The sequence below is a fragment of the Quercus suber genome, unplaced genomic scaffold, assembly GCF_002906115.3.
Source record: "Quercus suber isolate HL8 unplaced genomic scaffold, Cork oak 2.0 scaffold_351, whole genome shotgun sequence".
In the NCBI taxonomy this organism is placed as follows: Eukaryota; Viridiplantae; Streptophyta; class Magnoliopsida; order Fagales; family Fagaceae; genus Quercus; species Quercus suber.
The window spans coordinates 262,870-281,942 of NW_027069803.1; the positions used below are offsets into that span (position 1 = coordinate 262,870).

At 37.2% G+C, this 19,073-nt stretch overlaps 1 protein-coding gene across 1 annotated transcript; it reads left to right on the top strand.

The window, feature by feature from the left end:
• The first annotated feature begins 409 nt into the window (after nucleotides 1-409).
• LOC112036653 (endoribonuclease Dicer homolog 1) lies at nucleotides 410-18,671 on the top strand. The gene is made up of 20 exons (XM_024069481.2): nucleotides 410-2,233; nucleotides 2,344-2,457; nucleotides 7,246-7,456; nucleotides 7,639-8,033; nucleotides 8,109-8,340; nucleotides 10,140-10,312; nucleotides 10,407-10,529; nucleotides 10,633-10,793; nucleotides 10,993-11,226; nucleotides 11,334-11,484; nucleotides 11,566-11,748; nucleotides 14,372-14,533; nucleotides 14,611-14,706; nucleotides 14,800-15,428; nucleotides 15,818-15,918; nucleotides 16,002-16,201; nucleotides 16,279-17,199; nucleotides 17,481-17,645; nucleotides 17,772-18,145; nucleotides 18,262-18,671. Exons 1-20 carry the CDS (start codon nucleotides 1,091-1,093, stop codon nucleotides 18,437-18,439), a joined length of 5,946 nt encoding a protein of 1,981 aa, XP_023925249.1. The 5' UTR covers nucleotides 410-1,090; the 3' UTR covers nucleotides 18,440-18,671.
• Nucleotides 18,672-19,073: the final 402 nt, after the last annotated feature.

Here is a 19,073-nt window from a genome sequence, read left to right on the forward strand (position 1 = left end):
AAATTAGAGACGCGGAAATGAAATTTGATGCGACACGTGTCGTTAATTGGTTGGTTGAATGAAATCTACGTTGACAGCAACCTTTTTTGAGAACTTGTTCCTATGTAACAAACCGACTATGTACCAATTTCCAAACGAAACTTACATTTGTGTTTTTTTGGTTTGAGATTTATTAACGAGTGAACTTAAGGTATATATTAATAATTTATTTTAAAAATTTTTTATAAAAAAATAAAAAAATAATTTACTGTTTTAATAACTTTTTTATTTTTTATTTATCAAAATTTGTTCAAAACAGATATTTAATGTGTGCTATAAAAGGACCCATTAGCCGAATCTTTCTGTTTTTAAAACTTTCGGTGTTTTTAATAAAAAAAAAGTAAAAAATAAAAGAAGGGGTTTTTTTATTTATAATTTTCAGGTTTCTTTTTCTCGCATCACTTTCTTTGCTTTGCTGTGTGGCGCTCTCTCTCTCAGGTAGAGAAAAGCAGAGTAGCAGGAGCGAAAATACCCAGAAAAAGAAGAGGAGAGAAGAGAAGAGAGAAAAAAAAAAAAAAAAAGAAGAAGAAAAAAGCAACGTATAAGAGGGGGGTCAAAAAAAGAGAGCAGAATAGGAGGAGTTGATAGACCGTGGAATCTAAAAGAATCACACACCAAAGTTTGTGGTTTAGGGTTATTGTTGTTGTTGTTTCTGTTTCTGTTCTTGTTCTTGTTCTTGTTCTTCTTGGTTTTTTCTCTTTTAACCCTTAAACCCCTTTTGCGTGTTTCGTACGGTCTATCCACCTCCTTCTCTCTGCTAATCTCTCTTTATCTCTCTCTCTCTCTTTCTCTCTCTCTCTCTCACTCTCTCTCACACACACACATACAGCATCTTTATAAGCCTGCCTTTCTATCTATCTCCATAACAAAGCAGATTTCATTCAGTTCTGTTCACTTTGTTTTTTTCAGTATTCCTTTGAGAGATTTTGGATTTTGGTTTTTGTATTTGAAATTATATCTATAAGAAAGTTTTCAGTTTTCTATATATTTATATTGTGTTGTGCTTGGAATTTGGCATCTATATTTATAGGAATAGTAGAGGTAGAGAGTGATGGAGAATGAAGGTAAGGGTTTAGGGGGTGAGGATGTGAGGGCACCGTCTTACTGGCTGGATGCCTATGAGGACATACCTTGTGATTTCGCCGATTTCGACGCTGATACTTCTATTGTTCCTGATTCCGCCGTGGATAATATTTCCCACAATGATTTCTTTGGTGGAATTGAACACATCCTTGATAGTATCAAGAATGGTAGTGGCCTCCCTCTCCCTCCAGTCTCTGGTACTAATGCTAATGCTAATGGTAATTCCACTCTCATTGGGAATGGAATTCTGGATTGTCCTATTGGGGATGGCTGGTTCCAGAATGAGAATGGGATATCTGGGGTGTCCAAGGTTCAAGCTGAGGGGGAGGAGAAGGGCTCAATTGAGCAATCCAAAGAAGTGGTGGAGAATGGGAATGGAGATTGTAAGCGTTATGAAGCTGATAATGGGAATGGAGAGCAGAGATTGGTCCATTCCCTCAGGGAAGATGGAGTGCAAAAGGTTGAGAATAGAGGTGGTGAGTGGTCGAGGGAGCGGGGGAGTATTGATAGTGAGGAGAGATGTAGCAAAAGGGCTAAGCTTGGTAACTATAAGAATGACAGGCCTTATTCGAGTAGAGGGCAGTGGCAGTATCAGAACAAGGATAGGGAGAGAGGTTCTAGTAGGAAGAGGTCGCAGCGTGATTGGGATGACGGTGATAGGAGGGATAGGGATAATGGTAGGAGGAGAGAACATTATAATAGTAATAGGAGAGATGGTAGAGATAGGGATTGGAGGGATAGGGAGGCAAAGGGTTTTTGGGAGAGGGATAGGACAGGGTCGAATGAGTTAGTTTTTCGCGTAGGAACTTGGGAAGCTGAACGTAACAAAGAGGGGAAGGTGGCTAATGACAAAAACCAGGAATGTAATGGAAAGGATGAGGTGAAACCTGAGGAGCCTAAGGAAAAAATCCCTGAAGAACATGCTCGACAGTATCAATTGGATGTTCTTGAACAGGCAAAGAACAGAAATACAATAGCTTTTCTCGAAACAGGGGCAGGGAAGACACTCATTGCTGTTCTCCTTCTCAAAAGTATCTGCAACGATTTACAAAGGCAGAATAAGAAAATGCTTGCTGTGTTTTTAGTTCCTAAAGTGCCACTAGTTTATCAGGTAGTCTATTTTGGAGGCTATTTTTCTTTTAGCAACTTAACCATGATGGTGTATATTCATTGCAAAATGAGTTGATGTTGTTATTGCTGTCATGCTTTTACTGATTTCAGCAAGCTGAAGTTATTCGTGAGCGAACTGGTTTTCAAGTGGGCCATTATTGTGGCGAAATGGGTCAAGATTTCTGGGATGCTCGAAGATGGCAGCGTGAGTTTGAATCAAAACAGGTATCTTTTGAACTTTCTGACTTTGATAAGATGTGATTCACTTATAGTATTGAAAATTTTATAATGTTTTGAATAACTAATTATTTCTGCTCTGCATGACGTATTTATAAATTTATTATCTGACTAGCTGTTTATAATGTTTTTACTACTTGGGCAACGGTTTGAATAAGTTGTTAGCTTCGATTGTTGAAAGATAAGTGATTTGATTGTGGCTACTTACCAATATTTAAAAATGAATCCTTTGGATCCTCTGTTTTATAGAGTTAATGATCTTGCAAAAGAAATCTTTGCCATATACAGGAGAAAGAGTGCGGTTGTGTTGTTTTAAAATACTAGCAAATTATGTACACATATAAAGGGAGAAGAAGTTATTGATTGTAGAAATTTTACTTTAGAAGGCTATAGATTAATTGTTGGAAGGAAAATTCTTTCATCACAATGAGATACAGTGTAAATGGCATTGTTGTGCTATTGTAGCAGTGTATGTGTCCATAGCATGTGTACAAATAATGAGGGCTTTAGAGAAGATTTGATGTTGACACCTATTTTAGTGTTTCTTTTTTGTACTTTGTGCACCAAGGTTTGCCTTTCAAATAAATCTCAAGAAAAAAATCTGGTTTATAATTATTTTAATGGGTGTCCATAGATGTGTGTACACCCTCTAGTGTTGTAGATGTTAGTGTTTTAGTGGATATAGTTCAGTATGTAGCCTTTTTACTCAGACTTTCCCTCAGATTCTTTATAAACAATTTTGTTATTCAATACAAAAATGACTTATAAAAAAAAAAAATTAAAGTTTATATGCTTACAGAATAATTATTGCAATGCAAATGAGATTGATTTCAATGGCCATATGATAAGGATTTTATCAAATATCAAGATTGTGATTCCCTCCTATTCTTTGTAAAAAATTTTGTTATTCAATACAAAAATGGCTTATAAAAAAAGAAAAGAAAAAAAAAAGTTTATAGGCCTACAAATTAATTATTGCAATGCAAATGAGATTGATTTTAATGCCCATAGGATATGGATTTTATCAAATATCAAGATTGTGAAATCATCAGCCCAAGTTGTTGAGTAGAAGACAGTGTTACCCAACCCCAAATTAAGAGTAAACGAGTGAGTCCTGTTAAAAGAAAAATTATTTGTCTGTGTGTATTCCCTCAATGAAGGGGGGTATGGAGGTGGGAAGATCCAAGAGTGGACCAGTGGAAATAGGAGATCTGGTTGTAATCTGGTGTGCCGTGTCAATCATAAAAACTCTTAGTTTTCAATACTATGATAGATTCAGTATGATGTCTCTTGATAAGTAGGTTCAGTATGATGACTTGTTGCCTCGTTTTTTGCTGAGTGCTAAAGCTATCTTTGGAAGTGTACTTCTCCCTTGCCTGTGAGATATGGCCTAAATGGCACATTCTGCTTTTATAAGAATGTGTGGAGGGTGAGGTTGTGGGTTCAAAAATGGGTGCGCGATTTAACATACCAATTTAAAAAGAAAAAATAAAAACTTTACTTTCCCTTGTTTATTTATTTATTTCTTTATATATTTTTGATCTTTCCTCTACCTAGCAAAAATATTTTCTGATCTGTCCTTGCCTTCCACTACCAGTAATTTTCAGTATACAAACATGTCATTACTAATTTTCCACCGCTAAAATTTCACTCAAGTTTAATGTTGAGTGGAGGGAGGGAAAGGGTTGATAAGTAAGTTTTGGCCACAAGGAGAGTGGGTGGGGAGGGAAGATTTGGACTACTGATCTCCACAAGCTTGCCTATGACAATAATCTAGCAGCGTTTTCTTTTTTGATTTTTGCCTCGTATATTTCCCATGTACTAGAGTTGTGCCTTTTTGTGCTTTGTAATGAATTATTACTTTATCAATCATCTGGCAGCTTATTATATGATTTTAGACCTAAAATCAAAGTACTTTTTTTTTTCTTCTTAAAATGATTACATATGTTTTGACAAGTTTAAATTGGCACTCGTTTGATAAAAAACAAGTATGAGTATATGGATTAAAGATGAAATGTGATGAATGTAATACAGGAGAACTTGTTGGTTATTGGAGAACCTGTGGGGAGGCAGTCCTTCCAAAGAAGCATTCCTTCATCTCCTTAGAGGCAGGGCATAATTGTGATCTTTGGGTTCACCATATTGGTGGCATTTTGCATGACCAAAATTTTTTAGGAAACTTATGTTACCTTGAAATAGCGAGCCTAGTTCTCTTCTCTAAGCATTGCATGATGTTTATTTGTCCAATTATTCTCTAGATGATAGGTGTTGGTGTTTAGTGACTGATGGCTGGTCCCCTATCTTGCTGATTGATTTGGATGGGCAAAGTTTCCCCTAGGATTAAGGTTGTGGTGTAAACACTGTTGCACAGTGGGACAAATACTAATGAGAAGTTGCACTCTAGAAGGTTTTTTTCTTGTTTAGCTCTCAGCTTGAAACTGCATTTGTGTTAAAAAATGGTCAGATGATTGATTATATGTTCATGCATTAGACTTCTCTTGGTCATTGTGTCAGAAGTATTTGCTTTTGGGTACTTATCAAAAAAGTATTCCTTTTGAAAATATATTGTGATACTTTGTGAAACATTGATTTCTCATGGAAATAGTGTTTGGTGTTTTTGTGAGGGTGATACGGGCAAGCTTCATATGGGTTGGGGCAATTCTTGACATCCATCAGATATGTGGTTTGAAAGAATTGGTGAAAAATTGAAGAGATAATTCTTTGTTTGGCATTGTTTCTTCTTCTTCTCATTTCTATGAATCTCCTTTAGGGAGTGTTTTAAAGGGACATTTAGTAGGTTTGAATTTTATATGTTCTTGGCATCAACTGTCAGATATCCAGGGCTCTTATGGCTGTCTCCTTTGAGGAGATGAAAGTTGAATTTTGTTTTTCACTTTCTTGGAAATCCAGGTTAGGTGGGATTCATGGGAATTGATTTACTTTAGAGCGGGTTTAAATTTTGGCCTTAAAATTTTTGAATCTTGAAGGTGGGTCAATGTGTTTGATGCCAACATAGCTCCCTTAGTAAATTCATGGGAAGCATCAGGTTTGAGAATTTACACGTGAATCTTTATTTGGCCATTTAGCGTTGGAATGGCAAAAATTCTTTACACTGCTTGACTCATCATGTCCTGCGTGGATTTTCCTAGCCCCAAAGAGGTGATGGGGCGGGGACGGGTTTTGTTGCCCTGCCTCATCTTGCCCCATATATATAAAATGGATTTTACTAATGTGTGCCCTTAGGTCACATATTAATTTCCATTTTTGGAAAAAGTTTTCTCGAGAATTGAAAAAGTAATGACAGCTTTTTCAATTCCCGAGAAAATATTTCTAAAAATAGAAAGCTTAATTAACCAGACCCATATAAAATTTAATCTTTTTTATGTATAAAATCTATTTTTTTGTTACCATCCCTTAAAACCCTTGGTTTCTCTCTCTTTTAGCACTCATATGACTATGCCTCCCCTTACTCTTTCATTTCTACCTTATAAATGTTGAAAAGCCACCTTAGTAGGGATGGAAAAATACCTCTAACCTGCTTTGTCCCCGATCCACCTCGCTCTTGTCCCGCAGAGAGAACAGGGTGGGGATGGGGCCCTGATCCCACCCTGCATTGCCCTGTTGCCATTCCTGTTTTTGCATGCACTGTCCAACAACTATGTGTTCTACAGTTAAGCATAATCTTAAGTTACAAGTTGATCATGCCACAATGTAGGCCTTGATGGTGTCTGTCTTAGTGTGTTCAATATGATTGAGACATATGCTAATAACGTGTTTGAAAACCCATGAATTTTCTAAAATGAATTGAATTTGTATAAATTAGTCCAATTCATGTGTTTTGTACCAAAATGAATTGAATTCAAATTGAGGGCATATGTTTGGAACCACAACTTCCCTATATGATTTGAAATGATTTAGAATTCATGTGAATTGGCTAACAATGGACCTAATTATATCAGATTTGGTCCAACTTCTGATTCATTTCTTGTTGTAAGACTCTTTTTATCAATTACTCAAAATATCTCTACCTTTTTCCACTCCCACATATTACATACTAGCATTTGAGAACATATGTTCCTTTCTACTCTCTCTCTCTCTCTCTCTCTCTCTCTCTCTCTCAAATTTTGTTAAGAAACATATATGAATGATTAAATTTTTAACTTATATTTGGTTTTTACAAAATTAGATTGTAAATCAACATGTAGTAGGGGTAGTATGGTGTCATTTTATTCAATGCTATTCATCTTATGTGCCTCACCCCCCACCCCCACACACAAAAAATTGATTACAATTGTACTCCTTTTCAATTCTTGTTTATTCCAAACACATAAATTGGGCTTACAATCTACAAATTTCATTTCATCAATTCATTTATGAGTTAAAATATGAGTTTAAATTTCAATTCATTTTATCTTGACTAATTGAATTGAATTTAAGGTTAATTCAGTCATGAATTGGTTCCAAAGGAAGTGCTAATAGAATCTGCTCTCCATCACAATTTGACCAAGCATTTGTAATTTCACTGCAAAATTAGATTTATTAGCGTGTCATGGCCGTGATTGATGCCCCGAATATGTGTCGGTCTTGTGTGATGGGACTCTTACAGAATCTGGAAAAAAAATTTATGGCAAATGTGTGTTACCATTGAAAGATTACTGCATCAAAAACAGAAGGTTTTTATGTTGTTATAATTGATTTCATTATTATTATTGGTCTTGTAACTCGGGTGGTGCCTGCTTCTATACCAGTTAACCCCATTGCTTATTCTTGCTGCAGGTTTTGGTGATGACAGCTCAAATTCTGTTGAACATTCTGAGACACAGTATAATAAAAATGGAAGCAATTAATCTCCTTATTCTGGATGAGTGTCATCATGCTGTGAAGAAACATCCATATTCTTTAGTGATGTCTGAGTTCTATCATACAACACAAAAGGAGAAGAGGCCATCTGTATTTGGAATGACTGCTTCTCCTGTTAACTTAAAGGGTAATTGCTCTCTCTGTGACAATAATGGTCTCATTTTCTATCATTATGTTCCTCTTTTTTAAGCTATTAAAATTCTTACGAGGGTCTTCTCATCAACTTAGATTGTATTATTAGTTATGATTTCCTTTTTCTCACATGTCTTACACAACATGTTTTTGCTACCCATGATATGATCTATTCAGGTGTCTCCAGCCAAGTAGATTGTGCAATAAAGATTCGTAATCTTGAAAGTAAACTAGATTCCATAGTTTGTACCATTAAAGACCGTAAAGAGCTTGAGAAACATGTGCCAATGCCTTCAGAAGTTGTGGTGGAGTATGACAAAGCAGCTAGCTTATGGTCCCTACATGAACAGATAAAACAAATGGAAGCTGAAGTTGAAGAAGCTGCAAAATCGAGTTGTAGACGAAGTAAATGGCAGTTTATGGGTGCTAGAGATGCCGGGGCCAAGGAGGAGTTGCGCCAAGTCTATGGTGTTTCTGAAAGGACAGAATGTGATGGGGCTGCTAATTTAATTCAAAAGTTGAGGGCTATAAACTATGCACTTGGTGAACTGGGTCAGTGGTGCGCTTATAAGGTACCGTTTTCTTACAAGTATAAGCTGTATTAGTCATTTACTCTTGGTCAACTACATGAAATTATTCTTTTGCAGGTTGCACAATCTTTTTTGACTGCTTTACAAAATGATGAGAGGGCAAACTACCAGCTTGATGTCAAGTTTCAAGAATCCTACCTGAACAAAGTTGTATCCCTCTTACAATGCCAATTATCTGAGGGGGCTGTTTCTGATAAGGATACAAAAGCTGAAGACTTAGAAAGTGGTGTGGCTCAGAATGGGACTGATGCTGATGAGATTGAGGAGGGAGAGCTTCCTGACAGTCATGGTGAGTAATTGCTGACTTGTGATGAAATGGAATAGACATTTAAGATGTTGGGTAGCTAATGCTGATCTCAACATATGTTGATTTCTCCACCCCCCCTCTCTACCTCAGAGCAAAAGAGAGATGATATAATCATTCAGTAAAATTTTTTTTGATAGGTAATAAAGGTATATATACAAGAACATTACCTTATGCAGAAAAACATAAGGCAGTGAGAAAAATACCAAGGGAAAAGAAAAAGAATAAAGATAAAGAAAGGAAAAGATACTAAGTACATAGGAGAGAGCCAAGGAACATAGGGAGAGAATTACTTGAGGTGTGTCCCCAAGCCCTAAACTAGTCAAACAGAGTGCCACTGAAATAGGCCAATAGCTGGTCATCTGAACTTTCCATGTCCTCAAACGTCCTCCTATTTCGCTCTCTTCAAAGACACCACATCAAACATAATGGAGCTAAGTTCCAAATGCTAGCAAATGCTTCCCAGGCCAATTCCACCAACAGAATAGAGTATCTGCAATTGATCTTGGCAAGACCTAAGAAAACCCAAAAGATCTAAACACCTAACTCCACAGCCGATAAGCCTTTCCACAATGTAGTAACAAATGATCCACCGTCTCATCATTACTATGGCACATGATACACCAGTCGACAAAAACCAACCCTCTTCCCCTCAAATTATCACCTGTAAGGATCCTATCCCATACAGCAGTCCACACAAAGAAGGGAACACGCCGAGGAGCCTTAACCTTCCAAACACCTTTCCAAGGAAAAATAATGGTCAAGGGGCTTTTCAACTTATTGTAAAACGAACGAATATCAAAGTCTCCATTCTTTGTCAACTTCCATAGCATACGATCTCCGTTCTCAGTAGGAGGTAGATTAGAGCCCAAGGTACGGAGAAAATCATCCACACCACCCATTTCCCAATCATTTGGTCCCCAAGTAAAATGAACATCCCAGCTTCTCCGCTCCTCTAACCCCAACCGTTCAAGAGAAGAGGCCACCGATGCCTCTTTATTGGATGCAATCCCATACACCCTCGGAAAAGTCAATTGAAGTGGAGAATCCTCACACCATTGATCTGTCCAAAGCTTCACTCTATCCCCCACCCCTACCTCAAAGCGAATATTCTTGCTAAAATCCTCCCATCCATACGGATACTTCTCCACAAGCCACACCCATGCACCCCTCTACCTAGCTTGGGCATCCATCCCCCCCATTCTTCCCCAAACTTGAGAGCTACAACCCTTCTCCAAAGCCTTGTCTCCTCAATCCCAAACCGCCATAACCACTTCCCTAGTAAGGCTTTATTAAAAGTAGTTAATTTCCTTACTCCTAACCCACCATTTTTCAAAGGTGCACACACCTTGGCCCATCCCACCAAATGTAACTTGGAGTCCCCCCACAAGAAATCCCTTTGCAACCTCTCAATTTTATTAGCCACATGCGTAGGGATGGTAAAAAGAGACAAATAATAAGTTGGGAGACTAGATAATGTACTTTTGGTATTGGGAATGTCTGAATATGGTAAAAAGTAGTGACTTTTGATTATATTAAATCCTGGATTATTGTAGTTAAATTACTATCTTCATCTGTACTTGAAATATATTTTTGGTGCTCTTATGTGTTTGAGCATTCAAAGGATGTTTGCCCCATCCAGGTGAGCTTTAAATATATGCCAGGTTGTCCAAGTGACTGGCCAACATAGCAAACTTGTCTCTCTGTCCATGCGTTTCTGAATTGCCAGGTGTTTATATGATAAATATATTGACATTATTTTTTCCAAACGGGTGTACTTGTAGTTGTATCTGGTGGGGAGCATGTGGATGTGATAATAGGTGCTGCTGTTGCTGATGGAAAAGTGACGCCAAAAGTGCAGTCACTGATTAAAATACTTCTCAAGTACCAGCAGACAGAAGATTTCCGTGCAATCATTTTTGTTGAGCGAGTTGTTTCTGCTTTAGTTCTTCCAAAGGTTGATATGTTAATACATGGTTTTCTCTTTGCATTTATTGATTCAGTTTTCCAAGTTTGTCACAGTATATTTTTATATTCTTCCAAGAATGCAGGTATTTGCAGAGCTTCCATCTCTAAGTTTTATTAAATGTGCAAGCTTGATAGGTCACAACAATAGTCATGAAATGCGGACATGCCAAATGCAGGACACAATTGCCAAATTCCGGGATGGTCGTGTATGTTTTGAATTCTATGCTCATTGAACTGTTTTACATAAAAGATGAATTTTTCATGATTAGATATTCTTGCGTCTCACAAATTCTTGTACTTGTTTTCTAGGTGACATTGTTAGTTGCTACTAGTGTTGCTGAGGAAGGACTTGATATTCGACAGTGCAATGTTGTCATTCGCTTTGACCTCGCAAAAACTGTCTTGGCATACATTCAGTCTAGGGGCCGTGCTAGAAAGCCTGGGTCTGATTACATCCTGATGGTTGAGAGGTACTTATGTCTGCTCTTTTCCCAATGTCAGTATAGTCCAGCCAAAAAACTCAAATGTCTATGTTTTCTCTTGGTATTGTTATTCACATGGTACTTGTGTTGGGTCTGGCTCAGTGTTGCTGTTAGTACTAGTAATCTATTTATGATCTTTCAAATGTTTGTGCATTTGTAAGAGCTCAATTTTTTGTACTCTCTCTAGGGGAAATTTGTCACATGAAGCATTCTTAAGGAATGCTAGGAATAGTGAGGAGATTCTGCGGAAAGAAGCGATAGAGAGAACTGACCTTAGTCATATTAAAGACATTTCGAGGTTAATTTCAGTGGATTCATCTCCGGGGACAGTTTACCAGGTGGAGTCAACTGGTGCAGTTGTAAGCTTAAATTCTTCTGTTGGACTCGTTCATTTCTACTGCTCTCAACTACCCAGTGACAGGTTTTTTGTTCACCACTCTATGACAAATATTACATACTATATTCCTTGATGTTTAGGGTTATTAGTAAGATCAAATTTTTACTTGATTTTTTTCATCTTTTATCCAGATATTCAATACTTCGTCCTGAGTTTATTATGGAGAAGCATGAAAAGCCAGGAGGTCCCACTGAATATTCATGCAAGCTTCAACTGCCCTGTAATGCACCATTTGAGAAACTTGAGGGTCCTGTATGCAGTTCAATGCGCCTAGCACAGCAGGCAAGCTTTTAGTTCATTGCAATCATGTTAGCTTCTTCCGAGTCTTATTTAATGATAGTTTATAATCTACTTATTCTGCAGGCTGTTTGCTTGGCTGCTTGTAAGAAGCTGCATGAGATGGGAGCATTTACTGACATGCTCTTGCCAGACAAGGGAAGTGGGGAAGAAAGAGAAAAGGTTGATCAGAATGATGAAGGAGATCCACTCCCTGGGACAGCTAGGCATAGAGAGTTCTATCCCGAAGGCGTGGCCGATGTTCTTAAGGTTAGTTAATACTGCAATCACACAGTCAAGGCGTTTTTGTTGTCTTGGGGGGTGTATTTCTGATTAGCAAAATGAAAGCTTAAATGAAGACCATCCTTTACTGTAAAAGGACACCTTTTTTTTCCCTGCCACACAGAACACTGACAATTAATTGCCATTGAATTTCTACAAATTGAGAGGGAAAAAAAACCCCCTGATGGTATAGATAGTGGGTTATATCTGTGCTGTGACATCCTCTATTTTTACAATTTTGGCGCCAATGCTATTGTAAGTTCTAACTTATCTTCTGTTTGCAAAGTCTTCTTGGTCCTCAAGCTGGCAGAAGTTTATTTACATTTGGCATAAACTGTTGGTATTGCAGCCTAAGCTTTAGATTGGCCTTAGGCAGCAGCAGAGCTATGTTATCCTCTTTGGGTCCCTAGGGGGCGTTCCCTGAAATTTAAATTTTATTTATTTATCTTTGAGTTGATCCAGTGAGCCCTCAAGAAAAGAATATTGGCCAGCTGGCTAGTGTGGCCCTCCAAACACAGCTGCCCTAGGTGACCCCGCACCCCCCCCCCCCCCCAAAAAAAAAGTATTTGTTTTAAAAAATCTACCTCTTTTTTTGTTTTTTTTTTTTTATTCAGTTATGAGTAATAAGTTTGATTTATGGACCGGTAATACATGGAAATTGCAGATTTTTATTATTATTTGCTTTCATGTTCAATTGTCTGTCAACATTGATTGAGACTCAAAATGTTAAATTTATAATACTGCTTAAAGTAATACCTAAATATGGAAGAAATGAATGCTTTTTTGATCTTTTTGTAATTTTTAAAGTTACTTTGTGTTCGTCATTGTGAACATAAAGTATTTTTCATCATCAATAGAACTTTTATTACTTATAAAAAATAAAGAAATAAAACCCAGATATGGAAGATTTAATGTAATGGATAATAGCGCTTGAAAGAATAGGAGAGATTTTTCTTTTCTCTTTTGAAAAATTACATTAAAATAATGGTGATTTGGTTTGTTATAGTATTTGGAATAGGGAAGATTTTTTTTAATAAAAATTTTATTCAAATTGCTAAAATTTTAATAGAGATATGATAATTGATGAATTGTACTTTATGAAAAATAGTTATCTAGCACTTTAGTGGGGTTGCTAAAATTCTTTTTGAATATTTTTTTTATGACTAGCAAACTAGATAACTTTTGTATATTCATTAGAGTTAAGAAAATGATAAGTTCTCTTTAATCTTGTGCATTTGCGCCTAGCAAAGTTGATAATCTTTTTTTTTTTTTTTTTTTTTTGATAAGTAAGAAGAAAATATTATTAATGAAGGAAAAGCAAGAAAATCACAAAGAATTCACGGCAGTGAACAAAAACAATATGGTAAGCAAATAGACACAAGTAGCCACTAAGCTATTCTAATAGACGAAAGAAAATCCATAAGGGTAGAACAATCCGAGAAACCCCAACACCGAGACCAATCAAAGAGGGTCTGTTAGTATAAATCTAATAACTGAATCACAGTTTTCCTATCAAAGTTGATAATCTTGTATACAGTATATTTAGGAAGGACAGAATTTGGAGGAAAGTTCCTTGAACCCACTATGTGGCAACTTAAAAAACTACCCATGTGAATTTTTAACTCTGATATATTTTAGTTCTTGTCGGTAAAAATTACTGCAGTGGCTGAGAAAAGAGTTCCACTTTTGATGGTGTTGCGTGTAGAACTTTATATATTTTGTTATCTTGTCTGGTAGTAGTATCATATTGCTTATGATTAAATTCACCAGATTTGTATAACATTTGAAGAAGGGAAGATGAGGCAAAAGGACGTGATAACTAAGAGAGGGACATATGAAAACTAAGAAATATATCTAATAAAACATTTCATGATAATGTGGTTCATCAAAGGTTAATTTTAAGAAACTTAACTTTCCACAAAGTTTTAACATAATAAGTTTATCCTTACCTGGGGAGAGGGGGTGGGGGGTGTTGGGGGAGGGGTGGGCTGGGAAGAAAAACCATGAACCATACGGTAGCCATATGTTGTAACAGCATAATTTTATAAACTATAAACTACCATATTGTGGTCTATGACTAATTTTTTTTATTTAGTTTCAAGTTCCATTTTCTCAATTTGTAATATTAAACTAGCAAAAACAAAGTGTTTTTCAACTTCTGTCTTCTATTTTTTTTGACTGAAAAAGGTAGAACTTCTGACTTCTTGGAAGGTTATATTTAAGTGATTCTCTTTTAAGTAAATAGGTCATGAAAAAATTTTCTTTATGTTTCCTGTAGAGAAAAAAAATGTTGAAGCTGAGAACGGGTATCAAAAACATTAGAGGGCAATAGATAATCTCTCATAATTAAAGTTTATTCACACAGCGTCTTCAAAGGGATGTGAAATGATTATGTGAATCAGTTGAAAAAGCCAAATGGTTTAATTTAACTTCATTGCAATTATAGCTTTGTATTGTGTTGTGTACTATATCTAACAAAATTGTACTTGCATTGGACTCTGTATTACACATATAATGCATTTTATTATTCTAACAACCATGTTTGAGGTTTCTTTTTCTATAATGGTTATCTTTAAAATGCATACTTGCTTAACTGTCTCTGGTCTTTCAGGGAGAATGGATTTTATCTGGAAGAGATGTTTGTAACGACTCAAATTTGCTTCATCTTAATATGTATGCCGTTCAATGTGAAAACTTTGGCTCTTCAAAAGATCCGTTCTTGACTCAAGTTTCAGATTTTGCAGTACTTTTTGGTAATGGGCTGGATGCAGAGGTATTTTCTTTTCATGTGTCATTTGTATGGTGAATCCATTTTTTTTTTTTTTCACTGATAACATTTATTGTCATTAGGTGTTATCGATGTCGATGGATCTATTTATCGCTCGAACCATGACTACAAAGGCATCGCTTGTCTTCAAGGGGTCAATAGATATGACTGAAAGTCAGGTTGGTTACCCAATTGAGTATAGTTTATTTAAACCATTTTTACTTTTTATATATTCAGTTACTGATGCTATTCCTACTTTGAGTGGTTTGCAGTTGGCATCCCTTAAGAGTTTTCATGTGAGATTGATGAGCATTGTACTGGATGTGGATGTTGAACCTTCCACTACTCCTTGGGATCCTGCAAAGGCATATTTGTTTGTCCCCGTGGTTAGCGATAAGTCTGTAGATCCTATGAGAGAAATTGATTGGGATCTGATTGAAAAAATTATTAATACAAAGGCATGGAATAATCCCCTTCAAAGAGCTCGACCAGATGTTTATCTTGGTACAAACGAGAGGACACTTGGTGGAGACAGAAGGGAGTATGGGTTTGGAAAATTGCGTCATGGGATGGCTTTTGGACAGAAATCCCATCCCACATATGGAATCAGAGGAGCTGTGGCACAGTTTGATGTTGTGAAAGCTTCAGGATTGGTTCCTAGTCGGGAGGATGTGGAATTGCCAAAGCATGTAGATTTGACCAAAGGTAAATTGATGATGGCTGATGGTTGTATGAGTGCAGAGGATTTAGTTGGGAGAATTTTAACAGCTGCTCACTCGGGTAAGAGGTTTTATGTGGATTCAGTACGCTATGAGATGACTGCAGAGAATTCTTTCCCAAGGAAAGAAGGCTATCTTGGTCCTCTTGAGTACAGCTCGTATGCTGATTACTATAAGCAAAAGTAAGATAAATGTTTCAATTTCAAATTGTCTGCCTTTAAGTTTCTTTCAACTTGTTTTTATGAACACCCCCCTTCCCCCACAATAAAAAGAAAAGAATCCCTATTTTCTCCCCCTCTTCCCATGTTGTCTAGAAATTGTTTGATTCTAATTTATCAACCAACTAGCCACATTGCACCTCAGATGTTGTGCCTGAAGAAGAGGAAAGCTAATTTTAATTTGTGGAGGATACAGTTGACTATTGTCAGGTGTAACTGTTGGGCTATATAAGTCTTTGTTCCACACATTTCATATTTGGCAATAGTTTATGAATCCTTACAGATTAGAAAAGCTTTCTGTTTCTTCTTGCACAACAAAAGGTGCATTTGGCTATTGGGTTTTCTCTAAATAGGTATGGAGTTGAGCTGATGTATAAGCACCAACCCCTAATTAGAGGACGTGGTGTCTCATATTGTAAGAATCTTCTGTCCCCTCGATTCGAACACAAGGAAGGTATGCTCTCCTTTTCCTGCCTTGTAAGGTTTGCTAAAAATTTGATGCTTCTTGAGCTAATAGAGTTTGTTATATCTGTGAAGGACATGAAGGAGAAACTGAAGAGAATCTTGACAAAACATACTATGTGTTCCTTCCTCCAGAGCTGTGCTTAGTACACCCACTTCCTGGATCACTTGTTCGTGGTGCCCAGAGATTGCCCTCTATAATGAGGAGGGTTGAAAGCATGTTACTTGCAGTTCAGCTTAAAGATATAATAAACTATCCTGTCCCTGCTTCAAAGGTATTTTCTGATCTCAGATGTTTGAATTAAAATGCTTATTTACTACTTGTTAACTGACAGCCTTCCTTTATCTACAGATCTTGGAAGCCTTGACTGCTGCTTCATGCCAGGAGACTTTCTGTTATGAACGAGCAGAGCTTCTGGGAGATGCTTACCTGAAATGGGTTGTTAGTCGATTTCTTTTTCTTAGATACCCGCAGAAACATGAGGGTCAGCTTACTAGGATGAGACAACAAAAGGTGAGTAACATGGTTTTGTATCAGTTTGCATTGGGCAAAGGGCTTCAATCATATATCCAAGCAGACCGCTTTGCTCCATCTCGTTGGGCTGCTCCTGGGGTTCTGCCTGTCTTTGATGAGGATACCAAGGATGGAGAATCATCCTTATTTGATCAGGATGGATCACTTACCGAGACTGAACGTGGGGTGGATCAGTGCATTGATGGATATGAAAATGATGAAATGGAAGATGGTGAGCTTGAGGGTGACTCGAGTTCATATAGAGTCCTCTCCAGCAAGACACTTGCAGATGTTGTTGAAGCACTTATTGGAGTTTATTATGTTGAAGGTGGGAAAATTGCTGCTAATCACCTCATGAAATGGATTGGCATTCAAGTGGAGTTTGATGCCGATGAAATTGAGTGCACATCAAGGCCATCAAATGTTCCCGAGAGCATACTTAGAAGTATCAACTTTGATGCCTTAGAAGGTGCTTTGAACATTAAGTTTAATGACAAGGGACTTTTGGTGGAAGCTATTACTCATGCTTCACGACCATCTTCTGGAGTAGCCTGCTATCAGCGTTTGGAGTTTGTCGGTGATGCAGTTTTAGATCATCTCATAACAAGGCATTTGTTCTTCACATACACAGATCTTCCCCCGGGGCGCTTGACTGATCTGCGAGCTGCTGCTGTAAACAATGAAAATTTTGCACGTGTTGCAGTCAAACATAATCTCCATGTGCACCTTCGGCATGGGTCAAGTGCTCTTGAAAAACAGGTTTTCTTTCTGCTTACAGCCTTTAAATTCTTTTTTACTTGATGGCAGAAATTCTTTTATACTTGAATCATCTATTGGATTATTTCTTATCAAAGGCTCCTAAGTGCTGGTCTGACCAAATTCCATAGTGGACCAATTCAATGAATTTCAAAGCACCTTTTGTTGAACAGTTGACATGTACTGAAGGAAGCTGCATGGCCTGGCCATAGTTTTCTTTCCCTAAAGCTAGTTAGTTGCTTATATGTCATCTTCATGACATGGTTTTTGGAATCTGTGTGCAGATTCGGGACTTTGTGAAAGAAGTTCAAGATGAATTGTTAAAGCCAGGATTCAACTCCTTTGGTCTGAGTGACTGTAAAGCTCCAAAAGTTCTTGGTGACATTGTTGAATCCATTGCTGGTGCCATTTTTCTTGACAGTGGACGTGAGACTTCGGTTGTTTGGAAGGTTAGTTTCAGCAAAGAGACCAAGTTTTCTATTGTCCATTCCTCTTTGTTGTCCTTCCATTTTGGGATTTGAATGATAAGAAATGATATAGGAAATTTCACAACTTTGAAACCTTATTGTCTCCAGGTGTTTCAACCTCTCTTGCATCCAATGGTTACTCCAGAGACACTCCCAATGCATCCTGTGCGTGAGCTGCAGGAACGATGCCAGCAACAGGCTGAAGGTCTGGAATACAAAGCAAGTCGAAGTGGAAATGTGGCTACGGTTGAAGTCTTTATCGATGGTGTCCAGATAGGAATTGCTCAGAATCCACAAAAGAAGATGGCACAGAAACTAGCTGCAAGAAACGCGCTTGTTGCTTTGAAAGAGAAGGAAACGGCTGAAGCTAAGGAGAACGATGAGGAAAATGGGAAGAAAAAGAAGAATGGGAGCCAAACATTTACAAGGCAAACGTTGAATGATATCTGCTTGCGTAGAAATTGGCCCATGCCATTCTATAGGTAAGGAAACAATGAATGGTTTTTTTTGGGGGTACATTTTCCATGTGGAAGATACATATAAGTGAGTCAATCATGTGAGAATTTGCTAATTGAGAATTTGATACTTGCAATTTTAGGTGTGTGAACGAGGGTGGCCCTGCACATGCAAAGCGGTTTACGTTTGCTGTACGCGTGAATACTACTGATAGAGGCTGGACAGATGAATGTGTGGGAGATCCTATGCCAAGCGTCAAAAAGGCCAAAGATTCTGCTGCTGTTCTTCTATTGGAACTCATAAATAGATTGTACTCATGATGGCAATGAGTTACAAGTTACAACCCTATAATTTTGCAGTTGAAATATCATGTTTAAGTCTAACCATTAATATTCGACAGGAGGCACCCTGTTTTTTACAAGAAGTTGCCTCTTCCTTTGTCGATTTGCTGTATTTAAATATTTTTTTTCCAACTTTATTAAAGAAAATAGTAAACCTGTAGCGCTTGTCAACAATTTGGTAAGAAATGAAGCTTGCAGATATTTTTGGCTAGCTGGAGAAAAAAGTGACTTTGGATCGTATTTGTGTGTTATTGTTATGTAACATTTGTTGCACGAGTTTATATCATGTCACTGTGCGACAAGGTTCTTGGCACATTCATTTTGCACAAGTTATTAATTATTATTAGACTATGGATCTCAATCTTTTCATGATTTTTCCTTAAAATACTTGTTTGAAAAACATGAATTGAAAAGCTTGATAAAATATGCAAAACAGTTAATGTAAGAACTTTGTTGCTCAATTCAGGGCGAGAGATACGAAAATTAGATATAATAATTGCGAGAGGTAACAATGAAGAATTGTTATGCAGTTCATATTGAGTGGCCATTTATTTATGAGTAAACATTCGGTTAGGCTGTGGCGTAAAACACCAATAAGAAGCTGCCACGTCAT